At 42.7% G+C, this 22,194-nt stretch overlaps 1 protein-coding gene across 4 annotated transcripts in view; it reads left to right on the top strand.

Moving 5' to 3' along the window:
- Nucleotides 1-21,179, top strand: part of LOC132955375 (rho GTPase-activating protein 44-like) — a 91,252-nt gene extending 70,073 nt beyond the window's left edge. Inside the window, exons 14-22 of one of the 4 annotated variants that reach the window (XM_061028222.1) lie at nt 2,331-2,444; nt 3,348-3,439; nt 3,531-3,711; nt 6,764-6,781; nt 8,246-8,440; nt 9,653-10,180; nt 11,114-11,220; nt 11,779-12,162; nt 15,605-21,179. In XM_061028222.1, coding sequence (XP_060884205.1) covers nt 2,331-2,444; nt 3,348-3,439; nt 3,531-3,711; nt 6,764-6,781; nt 8,246-8,440; nt 9,653-10,180; nt 11,114-11,220; nt 11,779-12,162; nt 15,605-15,762 — 1,777 coding nt within the window. In that variant the 3' untranslated portion in view covers nt 15,763-21,179. The remainder of the gene's footprint in view (nt 1-2,330; nt 2,445-3,347; nt 3,440-3,530; nt 3,712-6,763; nt 6,782-8,245; nt 8,441-9,652; nt 10,181-11,113; nt 11,221-11,778; nt 12,163-15,604) is intronic. The other 3 variants (XM_061028219.1, XM_061028220.1, XM_061028221.1) reach the window with 3 other exon arrangements.
- Nucleotides 21,180-22,194: the final 1,015 nt, after the last annotated feature.

The raw sequence follows: 22,194 nt of genomic DNA, 5'->3' as shown, positions 1-22,194 counted from the left end.
GACCGCTTCCATCACTGCAACACCTGTTGACCTGATAACTGCTCTCATATCTGGCAAACCGAGGGGCGTCCAAAACGGCCGTGTGTGTGGGGGGGTCGCCTTAAAAGCGCCTACCTTCTCTGGTCCAAACAAATCCAGAGCATTCAGGAGCAGAATCTAAAGTTAGAAGGAGGACATACTGGCTGCTGCATTGTTGTCAGAGAAGCCAGCACTTCAACATGTTTCCTTAATGATCAGATAGTAAGATACCTTTATCATTTCACTCACTACACATCTCACTGATTGGACCTTCAAGTGGGACTAATTTGCGATGAATTCTGGATGAAACAAGACTTTACTTAATTAAAAAATGTAACAAAAAACATGGCTGACTCAGTAACCATATCAGACTCTGCAGCTCTGTTCACTCCTGCAGAAAAATGTTTAAATATTGTAAAGTTAAAAGCACATTTTTAAGGGTTTTTAAGAGAGTTCATAAGAGAGAACACAAACAGACAAGTAAAGGAAAAAACATTTAACTATTTAATCAAAAAGGCTTGTTAGAAAACTAGAATTCTTAGGTGCTGCAAGCAATTGACCTAAGACAGCTGACGACAAAAGCTAAAACCTGATGCATGCTTTTTATTGGCAGACTCCCAATCTCCACACTCAGAGTTCTCACTGTCACATCCCCGCTAAGTGTGTGAGTGCTTAGGGCTGTCCCACTGTCAAACCATCGAGTACATGAGGACTATATGACTCCAAATTATGCACTGTCAGCAATTCGGCTGTCTGCAGACTCTCCTGTGGGACTGACCCAGAGGTCATTACTAACTAGGTGACGTCTTAGAGCCTCCCTCCTCCGCAGACTGAGCCGACCTGAGGGGGTCTTTGCTGTTTTTAGTTCAATGTGTTTTGGTTAGCAGGAGGGGAGGGTTGGTAATACCACAGTCTAACACTAATTAGACTCTAACTCAACACGATGTCAGCACCCATCTCGAGGGGGTTTTTTTGGCTTCACTTTTGTTCATCAATGGAGGTAACTTATGATGCTATTAGATCCACACACCACCTCCCGCCGTGTTCATATTTTAGTTTTGATTTCTGTTTTTGTAGCATTTTTTTTTCTAGACGCTCTGCTTGTGTTTTGAATATTTACGAGCAGCAGTGTCTTGGGCTCTAAATGCCACTCCACATTTTCCTGTGAAAACTCAGCAAACACCGAAGCGTGAAATCTCCGCTCAGCAGAGACCAGCAGCAGATCTGTGATTCTGTGACTTTTTTGGGACTAAGGATTACTTTTAAACGACGACTAAACCAAACCTCCTTTCTTCTGCTCTGACTCCTAAACACTGTCAGAAAACCACAGATTAGAAGTCGCAGTTTCATCTTTCTTGTCATACGGGGCTGCAAGTCAGCAGGTGTCTCTCATGGTTACTATGGAAACTTTAAAAACCCCCCTTGTGAGTGTGTCTTTCTAATTGACACCTGGCAGATATAGTAAACATTGACCTCTTTGCTGAGAGAGAAGCCTCAGAGCTCAGGTTTCACCGCTGGATTAAGACAAGCAAAGGAAAGGGATTCGCGGGGGTCGGAGAGGCCGAGAGAAAGCGACGGGAGAGGAATTGAAAAATGTGGGATAGGGAGCTCTTGTCAGTGTCATCGTGAAATCGCACAAATAGGGGGCGTATTTTTAGACGTGCGTCCTCTGAGGAGACCTGTCAGACCTGTCCAGATGATCGCTGCTCGCTGGACTGAGCTGCCTGATGTTCACTCAGCTGTAGTTCAGATCAGGATGAGTCACACTCTAGCCCACTTTTACATCTCAGAGCGCCCGATGAAGAAGCTGAATGGTAGTTTTAAACGCGCTCTTCTTCTACATGTGGTAAACTCGACCTGAACACGGGACGGTCAGTGACCATCAGAAGTAACTAATCCCATTCACACATATTCATACGGTGACGAAGCAGCGGGAGCAACTTGGGGTTAAGTGTCTTGCCCAAGGACACATCAGACATGTGGCTGCAGGATCTGGGGATCAAACCCCCGACCTTCAGGTTGGGAGACAGTCGACTCTACCAACTGAACCACAGCCGCCTCAAGTGCATTCCTCCAGAGATGAAAACAGAACTGTTTTTTCTGAGCTTATGTGATATAAAATTGCATTTCCAGCATTTTCTTTTTTACATTTCACACATCTGAAAATGTAAAAGTGATGGTAAATTTTACAGCAACCTTGAACTCCTTAATCATGTTTAATCTACTTATAGGAAGTTGCTTTGGCTTTTAAGGTGAGATTAGAATGAACGTTTTCATTGTCTGATCCATTCCCTGTCCGATTGCATCTCCAGGTATTTGATTAAATTCCTCTCCAAACTGACTGAATACCAGGACTTTAACAAGATGACGCCTGGAAACATCGCCATCGTGCTCGGTCCAAACCTGCTGTGGATGAACAATGAAGGGTAAGACGTCCGGGAAAAGATCCAGTCGTTACAATCTTTTCACTTTTTATTCGAGGTACAATATGCAGCTTCCACCACCAGGGGGCGCTAATTAATCAATACTACAATAACAAAAGATGATGTTGAGGGTGGCGCGGGGAATCAAGGGAGTTCTCTCTGCTACCACGCTTTCGCTCACGCTTCCTTACGCAGCAGTCTTTGACGTAACATCCAGTGTTTCCATGGCAACGATAAACATCCTGTCTGTCATGGCGGCTCATCATGGCGGCCGCTTCGACAACACACGTCCCGTTACAACAATAAAATTACACATTTCTCTGACTTTGATAACTGTTGGAAATATTTGAGGTGATGAAAGGACTCAACAAAAAAATATATTTCACAAAGTTTTAGTCAATTTTTAAATAATTTAGATATTTAAATGTTAACATTGTCAAATTCTACATATTGTAGCCTACGACTATAAAATACGACTTTTTTATCAGACGAGAGGTTCTACAGTGATGAATGTCCAGATAGCGTGATATGTTTAAACATTATTATCACACAAATCAAGCATTCAACATTTTGTCCGTTAAAACTTCTCAAACTTGTGAATAAATGTTTTTTTTTGTGCAATATCTGGAGTGAACATGGATATTGAAGTAGTATTTTATTACAGTTTGGCTTCTCCCTGAGTGTCAGCTAACTCTGCAGTTTGAAAGAGGGTGAAGGACGTGTTCTTGTAACTCACTCGTCTTATCCATCTTCAACTTTTAATGAGCAATTTAACAGCCTTCAGTTACGATGTGGTTTTCATTTTCTCATTTAATGCTTCTGAAAATGTCTTAATCATCGCCGCTTCTCCTCGACATCCCCGCCATAAATTTTTTTTTTAAAAGTCTGTCTCCTTTCTGTCTGCAGAAACATCACAGAGATGATGACAACGGTTTCCCTGCAGATCGTTGGGATCATCGAGCCGATCATCCAGCACGCCGACTGGTTCTTCCCCGGAGGTGAGGAGGAATAACTCGACACACCAGAAGATGTTTTCATGTTTATACAGTTACTGATCAATTATTAAAAACACTGCATCGCCTCTTGCAGAAATCGAGTTCAATGTCACTGGGAACTACGGGAGCCCGGTGCACACAAACCACAACGCAAACTTCAGCCTGATGCCGTCACCGGACATGGATCAGGTGGATCGACGGCAGAACGACCAGAGTCGACGGCCGCTCAGCGTCGCCACGGACAACATGATGCTGGAGTTCTACAAAAAGGACGGGTACGACCCCAAAGGGCACGCCGACACGCTCTGAATAACAATGCTTAAATGCTTATGTTGAACAGGTATAATGTTAAGCCTTTTCAACGTCTTAGTTTACAATGTATGCTTAATCGGGGAGTTAGATAAATGTTATGATGCTGCACACAGTGTTGAAATTAAACTACACACCTAAAAGGAGCTGTACCCAATATGACTTTAAAATGAGCTGCAAACAGGGCGAAGTGGTTAGTGCGTGCCACCAGCTATAGTGGAGGCTAAAGTCCTTCAAGCGGGCGGCCCAGGTTCCAATCCAGCCTGTGGCTCCTTTCCCGCATGTCATTCCCCACTCTCTTTCGCTTCCTGATCCACTGTCCTATCTCTCCATCAAAGGCGATTTTTTGATCCAGCAGATGTCGCTCTTGAGCTCCAGCATGAAACCAAAACAACTCGCGCTGCATTGTTGTGTTAGCATGCTAATGCTAGTGATCTTTATTCTGCTCGTATCTTCACACTGCATGTAAATTTACCTGAAATGAGCGTGATCTAGAAACACAGTTAAGCAGTGAGTACAGTATGTTATTCTTCTTTTCTCTAGTCCCTCAATTAAACAACTTTTATACACGAGGGGAGGAGTCAGCCGGCCGTCCGGGCGATGTAAACAAAGTGAAGATAGGACTCTGAAAACTCTGAAAACATCACAGACAGTGGGACTCAGGTGTTACACCCATTGTAGACAGTCATGACTCACAGAGTTATTTTCAGAGGAGATACTTGATTTATATTATATTTAAGTGTGAATAATCGCATATTAAGCCTTTAAAGGTACAAAAAAATAAAAAATAAAATGAGCTGCAAATAGTATGCTTGTAAAAAATCAGAGCTATGAAGGAAGACTGCTCTGCCAACACTCACTCACTCTCTGGTGTCACTCCTCCTCTGAATCAATCAGCAGTCCCCTCCACCTCTGTGGCGTCGTTACAGCTTCACTCAGGGTGGATCCCGTCTGACAGCTCCACTGACAAGTCAGCTCTAAGTTTTCTTCTCTAGACGAGGCCACTTTTTGAGGCACGTAAAGTTTTCTGCATGACTTCCCTTTGACGGGGTCGGACATGAGATGTGCGAGTTGGAATGAATTCCCCGATGATTACACAAGTTTCATGTGTTAGAGTGACCTCAGCGGGGAAAAGCTCAGTTTCACTACGAGACGGACAGAAAGAGTACTGTGTCACTTTTTATCTGCTGCAGCCGCATTCAAGCTGAGTGGAGGGGAAGACGTGAAGAAAGAGACTGAAAGAGAGAGAGAGAGGACATTTAGTGTGTGAAATGAGGAATCTGACAATCCTCAAGCTTTGGAGGAGGATTAGCGGAGACCCAGTCAGACGGTTTTCGTTCTCTTTTTTTCTCCCTCGGTCTCTGTGCGTCTTCTTTTAATGCTTTGATACATCCTCGTTGTTATCAGACCCTGCGGGTAGCCTGAGCCCTGCAGCCCTGGGACCACGAGTAGCCCGGCTAATTAAACCTGGACCGAGTGTGTGCTGTGTGTCTGATCAATAGAGCTCGGCTTTCAAAAGAAAACACAAAGAACACTCCTCAGAAAACCAGCAGGCTCGACACAAAGAGGCTGCCATTCCTTTGACACACTTCGTTTTTATGTACAGTGTAAAAGATGTTTGGGTTAGGGTTAGCTGTATTTCAATTTTTACTCAAAGCAAAATGTCCAGGACGCTGAAATCTGCTGCTGTTGGGGATCTTTGCTCATTAGCAGGACATTAGCAGACAACATGGTCGAATTAAATCAAACTACATAAAAATACAAGAATAATGCAAATTGCCAGTCAACCAGTATAAGCCCCTTCAGGTGTAATGGGGATCACTTCGTCTCCCCATTACGCCTCTGCAACATTCAGATTGAAGGCAAATCGTCCAAAGGGCGTAAATATCACGTCTTGAATCAGCAGTCTGAATGGGGCTATAGACTGCTCTAGGCCACTCTAGTCACCGCTATAGGCCAAAACATACCAAAGCATAACAAGGCAACTTTTCATATTTGTATATATATTTCTATACTGATTAAATAACTGATTAGTAGATTTTGTTTTCATTGTTGCCCCTATTTCCAATCCTTATGCTCAGCTAAGCTAACTGGTTCTAGCTTCTATTTATTGGACAGATCTGAGCGGTACGAAGCCGTAAGATACAAAACAAATCAAATCAATGTGATAGATAGGATAATGGTGCGTTCCATTTCCCTCGGATCTCGGAACTGGGAATGACGTCGCACCCGAGTTAACTGTGTTCCAGTTGCAAAGTCGGAAAAGCAACATGGACGCCTCCAGGAGTACCTTTGTTTTGTTAGCTAATACCAGACAACAACAACACACTACGTGATAGTTTCTGACCGAAAATAACATGACAACACCTCCACAGAGAGAACTTTCACGATACCATCGGTGTGATTGATTTGATTACACAAAAAGACGACTAAGGTCCCTCCCTGGTGATGCACGTAGCAGCCATATTGGATCTGAACTCAGGCTACTGAAGATTCTCCAAGTTTCGACTCAGGTGGCGTTCCTGATGACGTATCAGACCGGCAACTCAGATTTTCTGACGATCAAATGGACGTAGTCTTAGCCTGACTGGTACAAACAATACGTATTTTTCCTCCAACCATAATGTAAGGCAAGAAAGGCAGTTACAAGAAAGTTGCAAGAAAGTGTTATTTCTGGGTAAACTCTTGTATCCATTGGGGAGACTTTGACCTAATTAAGGCTAAATGGAACAATTACTATCTCTCTTGGTTTTCTCCATGCTTGGAGAGCTTCAGGGAGAGCACATTTCACCTCTCAAAAATCGCTCTCCTCGTTACACTCAGCACGGCTCCGGTCCCTCGCAGCCCCTTGCCAGGCCAGCCTCCCCATTCGCTCCTCCATCTTGGCTCTTTGTCTTACAAGTTTATCCTGCCAAAGTGCCTGTGTGCTTTGATAACACTGCTTTTTAATGAGACCAATGGGGGGGGGGGATCCTTACTCCTGTCCTCATTTTGCCTGTTTCTGTTTTAACAATGCAGCATTAGGAAGATACAAAGGTACAGTATAGATCATTTCCTCAAGTCATTCTCTCTTCACCTCCTGTTCCGTCTCAGCTGCCCGTTGACAGGAACTGTCCGTCATCATTCATGTGTGTGTGTTTAATGCTCCAGTCAGGCCTGCCCGATGCGACACACTTGGACTCCTATAGTTCAATGTCTCTGGGAGAGTGTGGGTGACACATGGGTGACGGGGACAAAGCAGCTCTTTCTTTCAGTGTTTACATAAGAAGCATCTCTGCTGAACCTGTTCGACCTGTAAAAATAACTGCCTGTTGGTATGTTTGAGCAAACTGAACATTTAAGCGTGTTTGGGAAATACCCCCGGTTGCTACCTGTTCATGTTTGTACTATCACTATGAAGATACAACCAGTGGCAAGTTAGCCTAGCTTAGCATAATCACTTGTAACAGGGAGGGAACGCTAGCTTGGCTGTGCTAAAGACAAAAAAAGATTACAACCTAAAAAGCGATTGAACTTATTATGTAACAGAGTTAAAGGCTTTATGTGATGTTTTGATCCAGCAGATGTCGCACTTGAGCACCAGCATGAAACCAAAACAACTCGAGGTGCATTGTTGTGTTAGCATGCTAATGCTAGCGATCTTTATTATGCTCGTATCTTCACACTGCATGTAAATTTACCTGAAATGAGCGTGATCTAGAAACACAGTTAAGCAGTGAGTACAGTATGTTATTCTTCTTTTCTCTAGTCCCTCAATTAAACAACTTTTATACACAAGGGGAGGAGTCAGCCGGCCGTCCGGGCGATGTAAACAAAGTGAAGATAGGACTCTGAAAACTCTGAAAGCATCACAGACAGTGGGACTCGGGTGTTACACCCATTGTAGACAGTCATGACTCACAGAGTTATTTTCAGAGGATATACTTGATTTATATTATATTTAAGTGTGAAAAATCACATTTAAAGACTTTAAGATGTTACAGCTGCTGGTAGAGGAATAGTCCTACAAATGACATTACTTAAACCTCAACTTGTTCTTCTTCTTCTTATATAAAAATGTAAGTACGGCTCACATAAATTATATATAATGGGTTATTTATTGATGATGCTGGTACACAGATTATGTAGCTGTTTTCTCCTGTTATTGTTCATAAGGCTAAGCTAAGCTAAAATCCAAAAAGAAAAGCTAATGAGGGTGTTGCAGTTATGTTGCAGTTATAAAACGTTTTGATTCCTCGTCACCTCACCCACACTTTGTCGTGAAAGGGAACTTTTCCATTGAAGCAAGACACTGTTTGGATAAAATGTTCTTTGTTCTTGCATGCTTAAGATTGTTAATGTAAGCACATACGATCATACAAAGGCCAAGGGGGACGGGGAGTCCTTTTCATCGGCTTCAGCTGCGATGATTTGTAAAAGGGGTGTCGACCCGCACTGAACCACACTCACACACGCTCCTCCCTTTGGTCTGATTGGCTCTGCCTCTGTGTCCCAATGCAGCATGGGTGTCAGGGTGATGGACACTACATGGGTGTCGCGCAGGGGATCGTCTTCTTCTTCGCGCAAAAATTCCTCCACGCCGCCAAACGTGCATCCCCCGACCCCGCCCTGTGACGCTCTCATTCCAGAGCAACCTGGGGAATACGCCGCCTCCCCCTCCCCCACCCCTCCGCCCAATAACAGCGACCGAGCCAGGTAAGGCTGTCGTGCCCCCCCCACCTCCCCCAACCCCCTGCCCTCCTGTTTCAACTCCGACAAACACAGTTTTTGCACATGCTGCTGCCCGCCCCCCCCCCACCCCTTTACCGCGTGTGCTTCTGCTTCTGCTGCTACGTCCTGCAACTGACCACAGAGCAGCACTGTCTGCCCTTACTCCCGTTCCCCCCTCCCTTCAGCAGAATGCTCATCCTCTCACCCGTCACCTCCTCAAGATCCCCCCATGTCTCACCTCTGATGAAGCATGTCATTTTTAAAACTCTGTGATTGTCTCTTAACATCTTGATTTGTCACATTTCTCATCCCTGAGTCGTGTGTGGAGTCGTTTTTAGAATAAACAAACATCGTGTACGTCATGTGGTGCAAGGTTTCTACTTCTGCTTGGACGTATTTCTATGTAAAAAAATGTGGTAACACTTTATAATAACCATCATCTATAAAGGGTAAATAAGGGTAAATAGATAGTTAATTAACCATTAGTTAATAGTTATTTACTGTTAACAAACAATTAAATGATAGTTAATAATGTTTGCTAATGATTTGTAATGCTATAATAATAATAATAATGTTATGTTGATGCACACATTATAACATTTCAAACACTTTATAAAGTGTATGAAATGTTATAATGTATAATAAACTGTTAACAGTTAATTATAGCATTACAAATCATTAGCAAACATGATTAACTATCATTTCATTGTTTGTTAACAGTAAATAACTATTAACTAATGGTTAATTAACTATCTATTTACCCTTTATAGATGATGGTTATTATAAAGTGTTACCAAAAATGTTTATAGAAGTTCTTTAGAAATGTTTTTGCTGCTGCATGTTGCATGAAAGATTTCTGTGTTTTTGTTTTTGCTGTTAGTCCGAGCATCATTAACAGCATAAGCGTCCATTGTCGCAAGGCCCTGCAATGGATGAGGTGACTTTTCCTGTTTCATTTTGTGATTTGAATCACCTTTTCTTTACTCCGTGATAAGCCACCTAGAGCCCGTATTCCCCCCCCCACCAACACGATAATTAAATATCACCAGATTCCTTCCCCTCATTATGCACCAATCTTAGAAGCCCCTCCCCCACACTTCTTCATACCTTTAGACACTAATGAATCCATTCAGCATTTTCCGTCTCCAGACGACAATTTTAATTCCCCGTGAAACATTGCTATGTTTATCATTGCAGCTCGGATGATGCATCCTCCAATTGGTCGGACTCCTGTTACGCCTACCCCTCCCCCGAGGAGGAGAGGCCGCCTCCCCCTTACCCCTCTTCCTCCTCTTCCTCCTCCTCTTCTTGCTCGTCCTTTTCAATCCCGCACCACTTCTTCTACACCCGAGCACCCCCGTGTAAGCGTCCCGTCGCTCCCGGTCCCGAATCCGTTCCCCCCGGCCCATCCCCTCCCCCACGCCGCACCGGCTACAGCCCGCCCCCGCTCCTCCACTCCCTCAGCCCGTCCCCCCAGCAGCTTGATGTCAACTCCAACCCCAAACCCAGCTCCCTGCACCTGCCCAAACAGGCCTCTCTGTCTGATGCTTCGCATGCCGCCCCGTCCGAGACAAACGGCTCCGCCCTTTACATTAAACCCCCGCTTGTTCTTACTCGCCACGATCTGTTCCTTGGCTCCCCGAAACCCCCAAACACCCCCCTATCCGCTCCCCCTCCATGGGCAGCCTGTGCCTGTAACCGGGAGAAAGGAGCCAAGCTGACTAGGTAAATAAGGAAACCCTGATTTACTAATGCCAACACACCGCACACACAAATGACGAGAGGCCACACGGGGACAAAGAGGGATGGGGAGGAGAGAGGATGGGGGGAGATGAAGACCCCCCCCCCAAAAAAACTTCTTTGTCTTATTTATTTGCCTTGGTTGTTGCATCAGTCAGTCATGGAAAACAGTGCTCTTTAAGAACGGCATTATCAGATCCATCTTTAATTTAACAGCCATGAATGCAATCCATAACTTTCCATGTTGCCAGGATATTCAGCAGCCGGTTGCCAGGCAACAAAGGAAATTCAAAGCTTTCATTGCATACCATTATAAAAGTGGGCGTTAATGAGTCATAGCACTAACCCAGTCAGCGCTGAGCGGTAGACTGCAGGATCAGAACCCTGACAGTGAATTAAAAACAACACACCATGTTATTATTGTGAAGTAAAAACAACACATCAGCAACGCCGCTGAAGGACGTTATCATGTTTGACATTGGGAAGGAAAAAAAAAAGAAAAGCCCAGAGATGCTGGTGTAGTGGATGTCTCCATCTGGACCTTAAATCCCAGCAGTTTCAATCATGCCTCATCTGCTGACAGTCAAAGTATAAACTGGTTATGTTGTGACCTTCAGGCCCCTCTTCCCATTGGCATTCAAGCTGCACTGCGCTGTACCAGTGAGGAAAATCCATTAAGCCATTAGGGTTTATTTGGGATTCTTGAACCACTTCTGCTGCAGCGCAGTATAGTCGACATGTCCGCCTGCAGCCGTGGTCACTCAGAGAATCTGACATTGAACTATGAGCGCTCTTATAAATATATATTTTTTTATATTTCAAGAGATTTATGGACTCAGGGCTGACATCTTATTAAAGAGAAGTGAGCAGCAGCTTGTGATTCCTGTGTGCCTGTTTCTCTTTCACTCTCCCCCGTAGTACTCTGAAGAATAAGGAGCTGTCTCCGGTGATCGGGCAGAAGGGAACGATGACCTCTAGTGGACAGTCGCAGCACTGTGAGAACAGCCCTCACTCTCTGAGGAGAGGTAAAAGCCACAGCAGCGTTTAACAGAATTTAAACCCACAATCATTCATGTCAAACATACTTTTACAGACTTCCTTTTATGTGATGTCGTCTTCTTAATGTCTTTTCTTACTGCTTTTACAATTTTTATCTTCTTTTACTTCTTACTGTCCTTTTATTTATGCTCTTATCTTAACTCCTCTTATGTTTTAACTTGATAATTTCTTATCTTACTTACTTTGTCTATTTATGTTTCATATTTATATTTACTTTTTATTTTTATTAATATTCGTTTTTTTTATCATTTATTCACTTGTTTCTTTTTCTTTTCCTGCTCTTACCTTCTTATTGCTGTTTATCTTTTTTTTTTTTTTCAGCTCTTTTAGTTTCTTACATCTTTTTAAATCTTTGGTCCTCTTGGTCTCAGCTCGTGTTGTTGGGTTCTTGTGTTGCCTGGGTTCTTATGATGGTTCTTATGATGGTCGGGTTATATATGTCTGTTGGGTATCGTGCACTTTTACTTACTTTACTATTAGTAATGCAGTCTAAAATTTGTTCTTGCATGTCGGCCTCTCTGCAGCAAAGAAGCTCGCCCCGATCCCGCCTAAAGTCCCATACTGCCAGACGGGAGCCATGTCCGACCAGTCGACGGGTCAGCCGTCTCCGGTCAGCCTGTCGCCCACTCCTCCCAGCACCCCCTCCCCCTACGGCTTCAGCTACCCACAGGGGTACGCCACCATCGGCTCCCCGGGACAGTCCCAGATGGCGACCACCCCGTCTCTCTCCTCACCGCCCTCCCTGGCGGGGACTCTGACTAAGAACAGGCCGACCCCCAAACCGCCGAGGCAAAGGCCCAGCTTACCTCCACCTCAGCCCCCCTCCACGCCCGGCACCAGTCCCCAACCTTTGGAGCACTCAACGGGTATGCTGGATGGTTTGTCTCCTGGGGAGAGCATGTCTACAGGTAACTCTCACAAAGCACTACACCTGAAACACCTTCAACAGGCTGTTATTATTAAATACGGCTTTTATAGACTTTTACAGAAACTAGTTAAGAACCTAAAATATCATGGCATTTATATGTTTATTGGATGAAATGGAGGGTACAGATTATAGTTTAAGCATCATAAATACCTTAACTTTGTTTTTAATAATATTTATAGGAAAGTTCTGGTGACATTTAAAAAAAATTATAGTCAACAATCCCATAAAAACACCAAAACCAACGAAAAATGATCCAACAGGTGCTGCTGAAAGTGTCTCATTAGTCGACGCCACAGGCCAGGAATAAATAAATATTTATCATCCCATACGACATAAAAGTTACTGAGACATCAAAGAGAAACAAGAGCATCATAAAAAGGATTATAAGAACAAACTAGAATAGAATAAAGGAGATTAAATAAAAAAAATCAAATCAGGATTAATCCTCTGATGAAAAATAGTAACAAACTAATGATTTGTATCCTACTGTAGTATCGAGTAGAGTTACCAGCAGGATGTTACTGAGCCTACTTATAAAAACTCAAATAAAAATGTTTATTTGTGACTGGATTTGAACGGATAATATTTATTTTTTAAGATTTATTTTTGGGCTTTTTATGACTTTATAGGAGAGTGGATAGAGTTGGAAATCAGGGAGAGAGGAGATAGGACATGCAGGAAAGGAGCTACAGGTCAGATTCAAACCTGGGTCGCCCGCTTGGGGGACCACATCCTCCAAACATGGAGCACACACACTAACCACTAGGCTACTGGCGCCCAATGGATAATATTATTAGTTTCAGCCATGGGATTTAAAGCTGACATTGAAGGAAAGTACGAGAGAGATGAATCACACACGTTAGTTTTTTGTGTTTTTATGGGATTTGTTTTGGCATGTTCCTCTGTAGGAAACCTATAGGATAATATCCAGACTGTATTGGTCTGTATCAGGCTCTGTGAAGTGTTTTAATCGTATGTATTTATTTATAATCACAGTGAGAATACTGGTCGGTAAATGACTGTTTTTTGGTCTAATTCCCGCTCTTGTCGACTGCTCTTATTGTCTCACTTACAGCGGTATGAGCCACAGTGCTTCTATATGAGAAGGACTTTTAGGGTAAGCAGGAGTTCCCCCCCCCCCCAAACTCCTACAATCCCATCTCAACCCCCCCTACCCCTCTGCCATCCTGGCCAAAACACGGAGCTAATAGAGTGAAGTTGTCAGCAGACGCAGATTATAAAGCCGGTCATGATGTCACTGCTCTACGGCAGCTTCACTCTAAAGCTCCTCCGGATGTACCTGTACGTCATGTTTGATCCCGACATGCAGCCGCTGTGTTCAGAGCAGCTCTAACCCCATTTGTTGCCCTTTGCATGATGGCTGAGACTGATGCGATGCATGGCTTACATACATGGACGTGTCCAGCAGTCAAAACCAGGGCGGATGCAATTAAAGAAAAAAAAAAAAATCCAACCTGTTTTTTGCCCTTTGGATTCTCTCCCATAATGCCTTGCTCCAGCTGCCTCCCCCATGGCTTTGAAAGTCACTGATCCGACTCCCCCCCCCCCTCCCCACACATACACACTTCCACTCCACTCCACAATGTTGTGCCTCACTGCCCACCGCTGCTCCTCCTCAGTCAGCACACTCTGTGAACTTCTCCATCACGTGTGTTACAGTGTGGACGTCATCATTGTCTCCGGTGAAACAGAAACATGAAACATGAAACATGAAACATGCATCGAGCTGAGGTCAACACACCGTTATACACGAGTATAACTCACTGTGTGTTTTGACAGCGTTCACTGTATCGATTGGTCTTTGTGGTCATTGAACATGTCATTGACTTTTCTCCAATAGGGTTGGCGACGTTAGACTTTAACTTTAGAACTTTTTTGGGGCTTTTTGTGCCTTTATTGTAGAGACAGGACAGTGGATAGAGTCGGAGAGTAGGGAATGCCATGCAGGAAAGTAGCCACAGGTTGGTTTTTTTACCTGGGCCGCCCGCTTGGAGGACTACAACCTCCATATATGGGGCGCGCGCACTAACCACTGTGCCACCTGCGCCACAACTTTAGAACTTTTCAAAGGTTTTTCTTACTTTAACTTTTAGTCAACTTTAGAACTTCTTTATCATTGAGAAATGTTAGTTCATTCAGCATGCAGAGTACCAATCGGAAAAAAACTGAATGGACGTGGTGCATTCATGTGGTGTCGGACACGTGGGAAAAACGAGTTTCCGAGTTGTAGAATGCACATGATAACTGCTCAAGTTGGAGCAACAACTCGGGAATTCAGGAAAGAATTAGGAGCTCGACCTGCCGATTTGACGCCATAATTGTCATCAAACGACTTCCCAACTCCGAAACTGGGACCATCCGACGAGCACCTGAATGCACCAGTTTCCAAGTTGAGTAGTCTTTTTACTGACTTGGGTGTTCACGTGCTTTCACTGTGAAAAAAGTGTGAATTTTGTAACAACAGACATGTGTGAATGTCTCTGTTGCAAGTTATATTTGAGCACAAAGTTGATGTGCAATTCGCAAATTAATAAAAAGTATCTTAAAATTCATAAAACTGATTTTGCCCCCCCATGTGATGACAAATCTGACGTCAAGTCGGGAAGTCGGGCACCTGGTTCTTTCTTGAGATTCTGAGTTGGTGTTCAGACTTGAGCAGACGTTCATGTGCACTTTCCAACTCGGGAACTCATTTTTCCGATTTTCCGACAACACATGAATGCAGGGATAGGCTAGATACTACTCCTACTCAATTCTCAGTTGCATTATGGGAATTGTAGGATCTAACATGTTTGAAGTTTGACTGATGCTAGGTACTAAAAGTGAGGACACTTCATATTTAGAAACTGCAGCATGAAGATTATTTTGACTAAGTTTTGTTAGAAAATCATTTGTCCTTACTTCATTTGATAAATAAAAATAAAACATAAATCTCACATTTCAGGATATTCCAAACATCTTTTTTTGGTGCATTTTCCTGCTTCATTTTGTGTGTGCGTTATTTTAATGGTCAGGTATGTTTCAGGTAAACTAACGCCACTCTCCTCTGGATGATTAGGAGCAACTCTGCAGCCAAAGACTGAAACCAGAAGAGTCGAGGCTTTTCTAAAAGCAGATTAGGAACCACTGGTTTAACATTTTTAATATTAACTTGAGGGTAGTACTTAAGTGTCCACAGACTTTTGGCCCATTCTTTTATTTTGACTAAATAAAATGTGTTTTATATCGTGCATTCTTCCCTATCATGCATTTTGTATTTTTTCATACTGTAACTATGGTGGATGACCTACATGCTGTTTGTAACATCATCCAGCATCAGTGAAAACTTCTGGACTCATCTACAATGATCTGCTTCACTCTCTTCTCACCCTGATGTCTGTGTTTTTTTCTGCTTCTGCCAGACGCTCTCTGCAACCTGGACATCCCGGTCATCGACGTGGACCTGGACGGTATTTTTGACTTGCCCCACATCGCCCCCTTCAGGAACTCATTGGCGCTGCTCGAATCGATAAAAAAGCGAGCGGAGTCAGAGGAAGAGTCTGAGAGCACAGTGCTATGACGCCGCTGAGTTCCCCTACACACACACACAACGCTACTGCTGCACTGCTCGCTCAAAGAAACACACACAAAACAAAAACACACACACACTCACTCATCGACCCTCACCTCTCTAGCTGCATCTGTTCGGCCTCTATGTGGAATTCATCATCACCTAAACACACGACTTCTAGAGAAATTAAAAGAAACTAAAAAGAAACCACCAGGTGTTAGGGACGACATCATCAGGGTTGGCTTTTGATCAGACGCACATTTAGACGTTTTATGTTGGCTGGAAAAACATGTTTTTATATTTAATCTTTTCTGTTTCTTTTTGCCTTATTTTTTGACTCACTTGCAATATTGCCTTTAACTTCACACACGAGACTGGAAACAGGCTGCTGGGAGGGACGAGCGCTCTTTTGCTGCTGCTGCTGCTTCTAAAGTGAATTGAAGAAGTGACTGCACATCTGTCCCGCCATCACTAAGGCGTTCTTATTTTTTTTTTTCTCTTTGTCCTTTTTCTTTATCTGTCATCTTAATGTCATCCTGCGTTCCCCCCGGGGGGCGTCTCCTTTTAAAGTTGCCTACTTTGGGCACATGGTTTCTGTCCCACCTGAGCGTTCACTGTGAGTGTGCCAGTTTGTTGTTTTTATGGAAAGTGTGTGTGTGTGTGTGTGTGTGTGTGTGTGTGTTTTGTATGTGTTTGGTAACTGTACTATATAATGTTGCACTGTTGGTGTCGTGGAGCGTAAACAGGAATGCATGTTTTTTGACATTTTTGGGAAAAGAACTACCAGGTTTGCAAAGAGGTCACAAGTCCAATCACACTTTTCTCTGGTGTTTTAAAAGGCGCCCGATGAAGGAGCTAAATCACTGAATATTTATTGTTTATACTGTACATTCTCAGAATATATGATACAAATAACATTATAAGTCAAATAAGATCATATTTTGTATCGACAGAAGAGCTATAAAGACCCATATCATCCCGAGAGATTCATACTGTCAGGGAGCTTTGAAATATATTAGATGCATTATTTATCAAAGGAACAGAACACAAGGGTTCACATGTTTTTTTGTTTTTAGGAACTTAAAATGTTTAGTGAGGAGGGATAGGAAAAGGAACCTCATAACGGGATTACGCGTTATTATTTTGGCAGCACGCTAAGTCTCATGGGATTTTATTTTTCCCATGCAGGGTAAGGTTCAGCGTCATGAACAGGAAGCTGAATCACAGAGATCACACAGATGTACACGTTTGGAACAATGGAGCCTGGAGTCAGCCACCACAACATTTAAATTCATAACTTAATGCAGCGCAATGACAGCTGGAATCGGCTCCAGCCCCCCGTGACCCCCAACGGGAAAAGGGGTATAGATAATAGATGAGATTTAATGAAGTCCGACCCACAAAGCAGGAGCTCTGTGAGCAGCAGCCTTCATGTACTCTGGAGGTTGGACTTGATCTAAAGTTCCCCTGTGGAGTTTTTTGTTGTTGTCAACAAACCAGATGTTTCATTTAGTGTTCAAGCTATAAAAAACCTTCACACTTCCATTTTTATAAGACAGGTGCGTAGGAGTTAGCTGGAGTTTTCCTTTAAGTTTGCTGTTTAAGCTAAAGTGAAAACCTGAAAAAGTTGTTTTTCCTTGAGTTCTAACAAATACGTTGAACGCATTTTTGTAATCAACAGCTGCAAAGCACGTTTGTAAGATGTTTGATTTCACTTCAGCATCGTTAAGATCCAAGCTGGCAGCTTTTTACTTTCACCTGCTTTGCTGCAGCAGAGGAGAATCATTGCACAAAAAAAAAAAAAAAAGACCCACTCAACATCTATTGCTCAACAGCACTCCATAAAAAAACTCCACATGGTACCTTAATGATTAGGATTCTTAATTAAGCCCTGTTTCCACCAAGTGGTCCGGTTTGGTTCAGTACAGTTTGGTACCGTAAACCAAGATCATGCTTTGGTTTCCACAGCCAATCGTACCCTTGCTCATCACTAAATCACAGTGGCGAGACGTACAGTAGTGCAGACAGCCAATAAATCCAGCGAAGAAGAAGAATGGGACGCAGCTAACAAAAATCAATGATTCCTCGGAAGGTCTGCATCTCTGTAGTCGCCAAAAACAGTTATGAACAGCCTTGAAATGACTCTCTCCAAATCCACAAGATATTTAAACATGGTGATTTTATAACAGCTGTAGCACTGGAAGTGAAGATTCTTTCGACCAATCAGCGGACTGCAGTGTGTCTAGCTCCAACCTTTAGGGTCAGATCTGTAAGCTTGGCACCCCAACAGAAGGGTACCAAAAAAAGGAGGACGGTACGGATTGGTTATTTTGGTACAGTTCCCAACTTTTGACGGTGGAAACGCCAATAAATATGTACCAAACTGAACAGAACTGAACCGGACCGCTTGGTGGAAATGAGGCTTTATTACATGTTAAAAGATGATCAAGTGGAGCCATCCATTAAATTCAATTCTTTCGCCAGAAATACAAATTTTAGGATACGTTTTGGAGCATTTTTAAATGACCTGCTGCGGTCAATAATCATCATTGTGGCGGTGAATGTTGTGAGTATTTTGATGGCATACTTCAGGCTCCATATGGAACAATCTGTTACAACACATCATGAGAATCATCCCCGGTGAGGCGTTCACTCACTAAAGTGCTGGTGCCACATCACTACGGTAACTCACAGGAACTCTTGAGTGATGAAGCCAATATTTTTTGGTCCATACAACTGAAGGCAAACAAAGAGATGTGTGTGTGTGTGTGTGTTTATTTTAAAGAGAGTATTTATACAGAGATATTTCTGAATCCTTTTTACAAGCTCTGACGAGTTGAGATTGTTTCCGCTATAAATGAATCATATCTGAGGATTGAGGAATAAACGGGACCAGATTTCCCTTGCTGGCGCGCTGAATCCTTCAGGAGGGTCGGCTGAACAGAAAACTTGAATATCAATAAAAACTGGAGTTACAAGGTTTGGGTACGACAGCAGCAGTTTGTAATTTGCCTTGTGGTGGGGGTTTCGCTGTGACCATATCCCGATTTGTAAGACTTTGATTTTGTCCTGCGACGATCCACTGAACACGGCCTCAAAGTCACTGTGCTGCTCTGCCATCTTGTTTCTTTTCAAGTGCGGGATTATTCAAGGGACTTCTGTAAATACTGAAACATCTGTACATACCACGTTGTGTATATACCGAGAGGGGAGACTTTTAAATATATATATGTATAAATAGATATATACTGTATGGACAATTATAAATGATGAGCATTATAAGATTATACTGTACATATAATATTATAATGTGTTCTAGCACAATGTTGCCACATTCACACACAGTAGAGTAACTTTATAAGGCACAGTAGCTCTGGTGGTTCAATCTAGTTTTAGGATCTTCTCAATAACGACAGTGCAGTGTGTTCACGAGCATTACAAAAAAAAGAAAAACTTTCTACACAGTAGGGGCGCAAATGATGAACAATTTCAATATTGACTTATTTGTTTACCCATCCTTTTTAATTTAGTTTAAAGCCTGATGATATTGAAAAATCACGATTTAAATTTCCCGAAGCGTTTGCAAGTCCGACTAACGGTCTCAAATCTGTGGTTACTTTGCTAATTTTCACATAGTACGAAAGAAAAACAGGAACAAATGAAATATTTGTACAGGTACAAAATGTGAAAATGATTGCCGATTGATTTCCAGTCAATCAATTCATCTTTAAAAAATACCAACTGTGTCAGCTCTACCAGGGTTAAAGGTCACATATTATGAAAGTTACACTTATGTGTATATGTCTCTAATCCGTCTACAAACCCTCCAATGATGAGAGAAGTTCATCCTCTCCGTCTTCTGCCTGCTCCACTTTTCAGAAAATGTGTGCTCAAACAGGCCATTTGGAGATTTTCCCTTCATGACATCACAAAGGGCAGTAGCCCCTCCCCCAGGTGGGTGACACTCCCACAGCTAGGTGTTTGTTCTGCCCTCTGAGTCTGCCTTCTCACCGTAAACAATAGGACATGGAGCGAGAAAGCACCGAGTACACCCAAGCCCTTCCAGAGAGGGGGCGTGGTCAGACACAGCTCATTTACATATTTAAAGGTACAGACACAGAAACAGCCTGTTCTGAGCAGGGCTGAAATAGAGGGGTTTATAGACATGATCAAATACAGGATCAGAGTGGATTTAGAACAAGAAACACATGCTCTGAGACTTATTGAAACTGAAGAAGAGGAGGAGAATATGTGACCTTTAAGACACGTGATTGGATGCAGTCTGATTAAATTAGCCGACCTCAAACAGTAAAAAAAAAAAAAAAAAAAAAAAAGAGTTCTTGTTCAAATCTGGCTGTGCTGAGTTGAATGGCGTGTCCTGTCTTTGTCTGGATTTCCGTGTTACAATGTGCTGCTCTTCGTTTTGTACTAAAAAGGCTTTCAGATCAAGGCTTGTACATACACTATCCATCAAACGCAACTTTATTAACAATAAAACTAGCGACCGGCGACAGATTCCAGAGACAGTTTCCAGTATTACAGCTTCTGTGAGCATGCCCTTTGAGCTCTAAAAAAGACAAAGGCCTTTTTTCAATTTTTACATGAATAGGAATGTACTGGTGATAGACGATGTTGTGGACATTGAAGTATAAGAGGGTGGTGGGGTGTTTGTTAAAAAGTGAGTTATGATCAAGTTTAGGGAGAGGGAGGGTGGGGTCGTTTCGATTCGACATTGTCCCGTGTGAAACTCGGCAGCATGCTTTTTTTTAAACCATGCCTATGAAAAGTGTCTGATCTTTGGTCCTTTATAAATGTGCTTGTATTTATTTTTTATAAGATAGATCGACCTTTATAAAAGAAGAGTCAGTGTGGCCCCACGTCCTTACTCCGTTCATTCAGCCAACAGTCTTTGTTTGAAACACTTACTATTTGTTTTCACCGTGTATCTTCTATGTCATATTTAACATTCAACTCTTTTTTTTATCTAGACGAGTAAGAAAAGCACATCAGTACAAAGGCCGCCGTCTGGATGTCTAAAATCTCCAGAGAGACGACCAGAGACCTGCTTAAATCTCTTCTATGACACTGAATCATGACACCATTTTTTACTCATACAGTTTGTAGATTACACTGTGTTGCATGCAGCCATTGAAAGTACATCTCCAATCATCTTTTTCTATGTTTGCTTCGGTTTAATTTTAAGATATGGGGGCCAAAATAAAAAAAAGGGGAACACATAAAGGAGTCTTTTTAAACTTAAAAAAAGTTCTTTGTGTCTACCTGTACTGATGCTGTGGACTCTTGAGGAAATGCCTTTTCTTGGCCACGATATCTCCCGGTCACCACTTGGAACACAGTGTACAGAGAGAGAAAAATACAATTAACCTCATCCGAATGTTGAAACTATTAAAAATGTTTTTATATTATTTTGGGATTCCTGTGCTTCTTTGTGCTTCTTTTGTGTTGTTTTTTTTTGACTCAGATAGTTTTAATGAGAGGAACATTCTGTGGAGAGATGGAGACCGAACATGAAAAGAAAGAGAAGCCAGAGAGAAGTGCAGGAGTTTGTTAAACGCTGGAATCAAACTGTCACAGCAGAGCGCCTTCAGTCACATCCGAGGGGCTTCAGCGAAGGCCAAACCCGTTCTGCAGAGGCATAAAAAAACATTTGGATGACTCTTCTGAATTGCAAGGTAAATCTTGAAAAAGGCTGACGGTGACAGCGGAGAAAGGCCCAGAGCATGCAGAACTCTTTGATGGCAAAGCCGTCATGCTGTGTGGAAGCTGTTTAACGGCTTAACTCGAGTGTTCAACAAACACCTTTTTATGGTCACAACTCGAGTGTGTGCTTCATGAAAAGACGAAATATTTCATTTTATAGGGTAGTGCAAAACCTGTTGAGGTACGTAGTCATACAGATAGTTGGGGTGAATGGTTGTTTGTGAAGCGTAAACTATTTTAAAGACATCCACACAAATGAACAAGCTATGAAGATGAAACTAAGAACTTCTAATGTCAGCCTCATGGTGGCTTCAGAGTTAAAATCTGAGGCACAAGAACATGCATACCCAAACAAAAACTACATTTTAACTTAAAAACCAAAGGTGGCAGGGGATAAAGATTAAACCTTAGTTTGTTAGAGGAGTTAGTCGGATGTATTCTGTGTGACATAAATGTCAATACACAATTCCATCTTTAATCCAATTTGCTGCAGCTGAAAACTCAACAGCATTTTCTTTAGCGGGAGTCAGGTACAGTATATTAGCTTGCCAGCATTAAATTGATGGGACACAGAGGATGGACTTTGGCATCTGACATCGGCGCCTTCCACATTTGCAGACAGGCTGATGACCGTCAATATCGACATTCAACCCTTACATCTGTGCATCCCTACATATGTGCATCTCTACACTTGTGCATCTCTACATCTGTGCATCCCTA

Source organism: Labrus mixtus, chromosome 21 (genome assembly GCF_963584025.1).
Source record: "Labrus mixtus chromosome 21, fLabMix1.1, whole genome shotgun sequence".
Taxonomy (NCBI): Eukaryota; Metazoa; Chordata; class Actinopteri; order Labriformes; family Labridae; genus Labrus; species Labrus mixtus.
The sequence above is the reverse complement of the archived record's forward strand: the minus strand, read 5'-3'. Positions and strand labels throughout refer to the sequence as shown.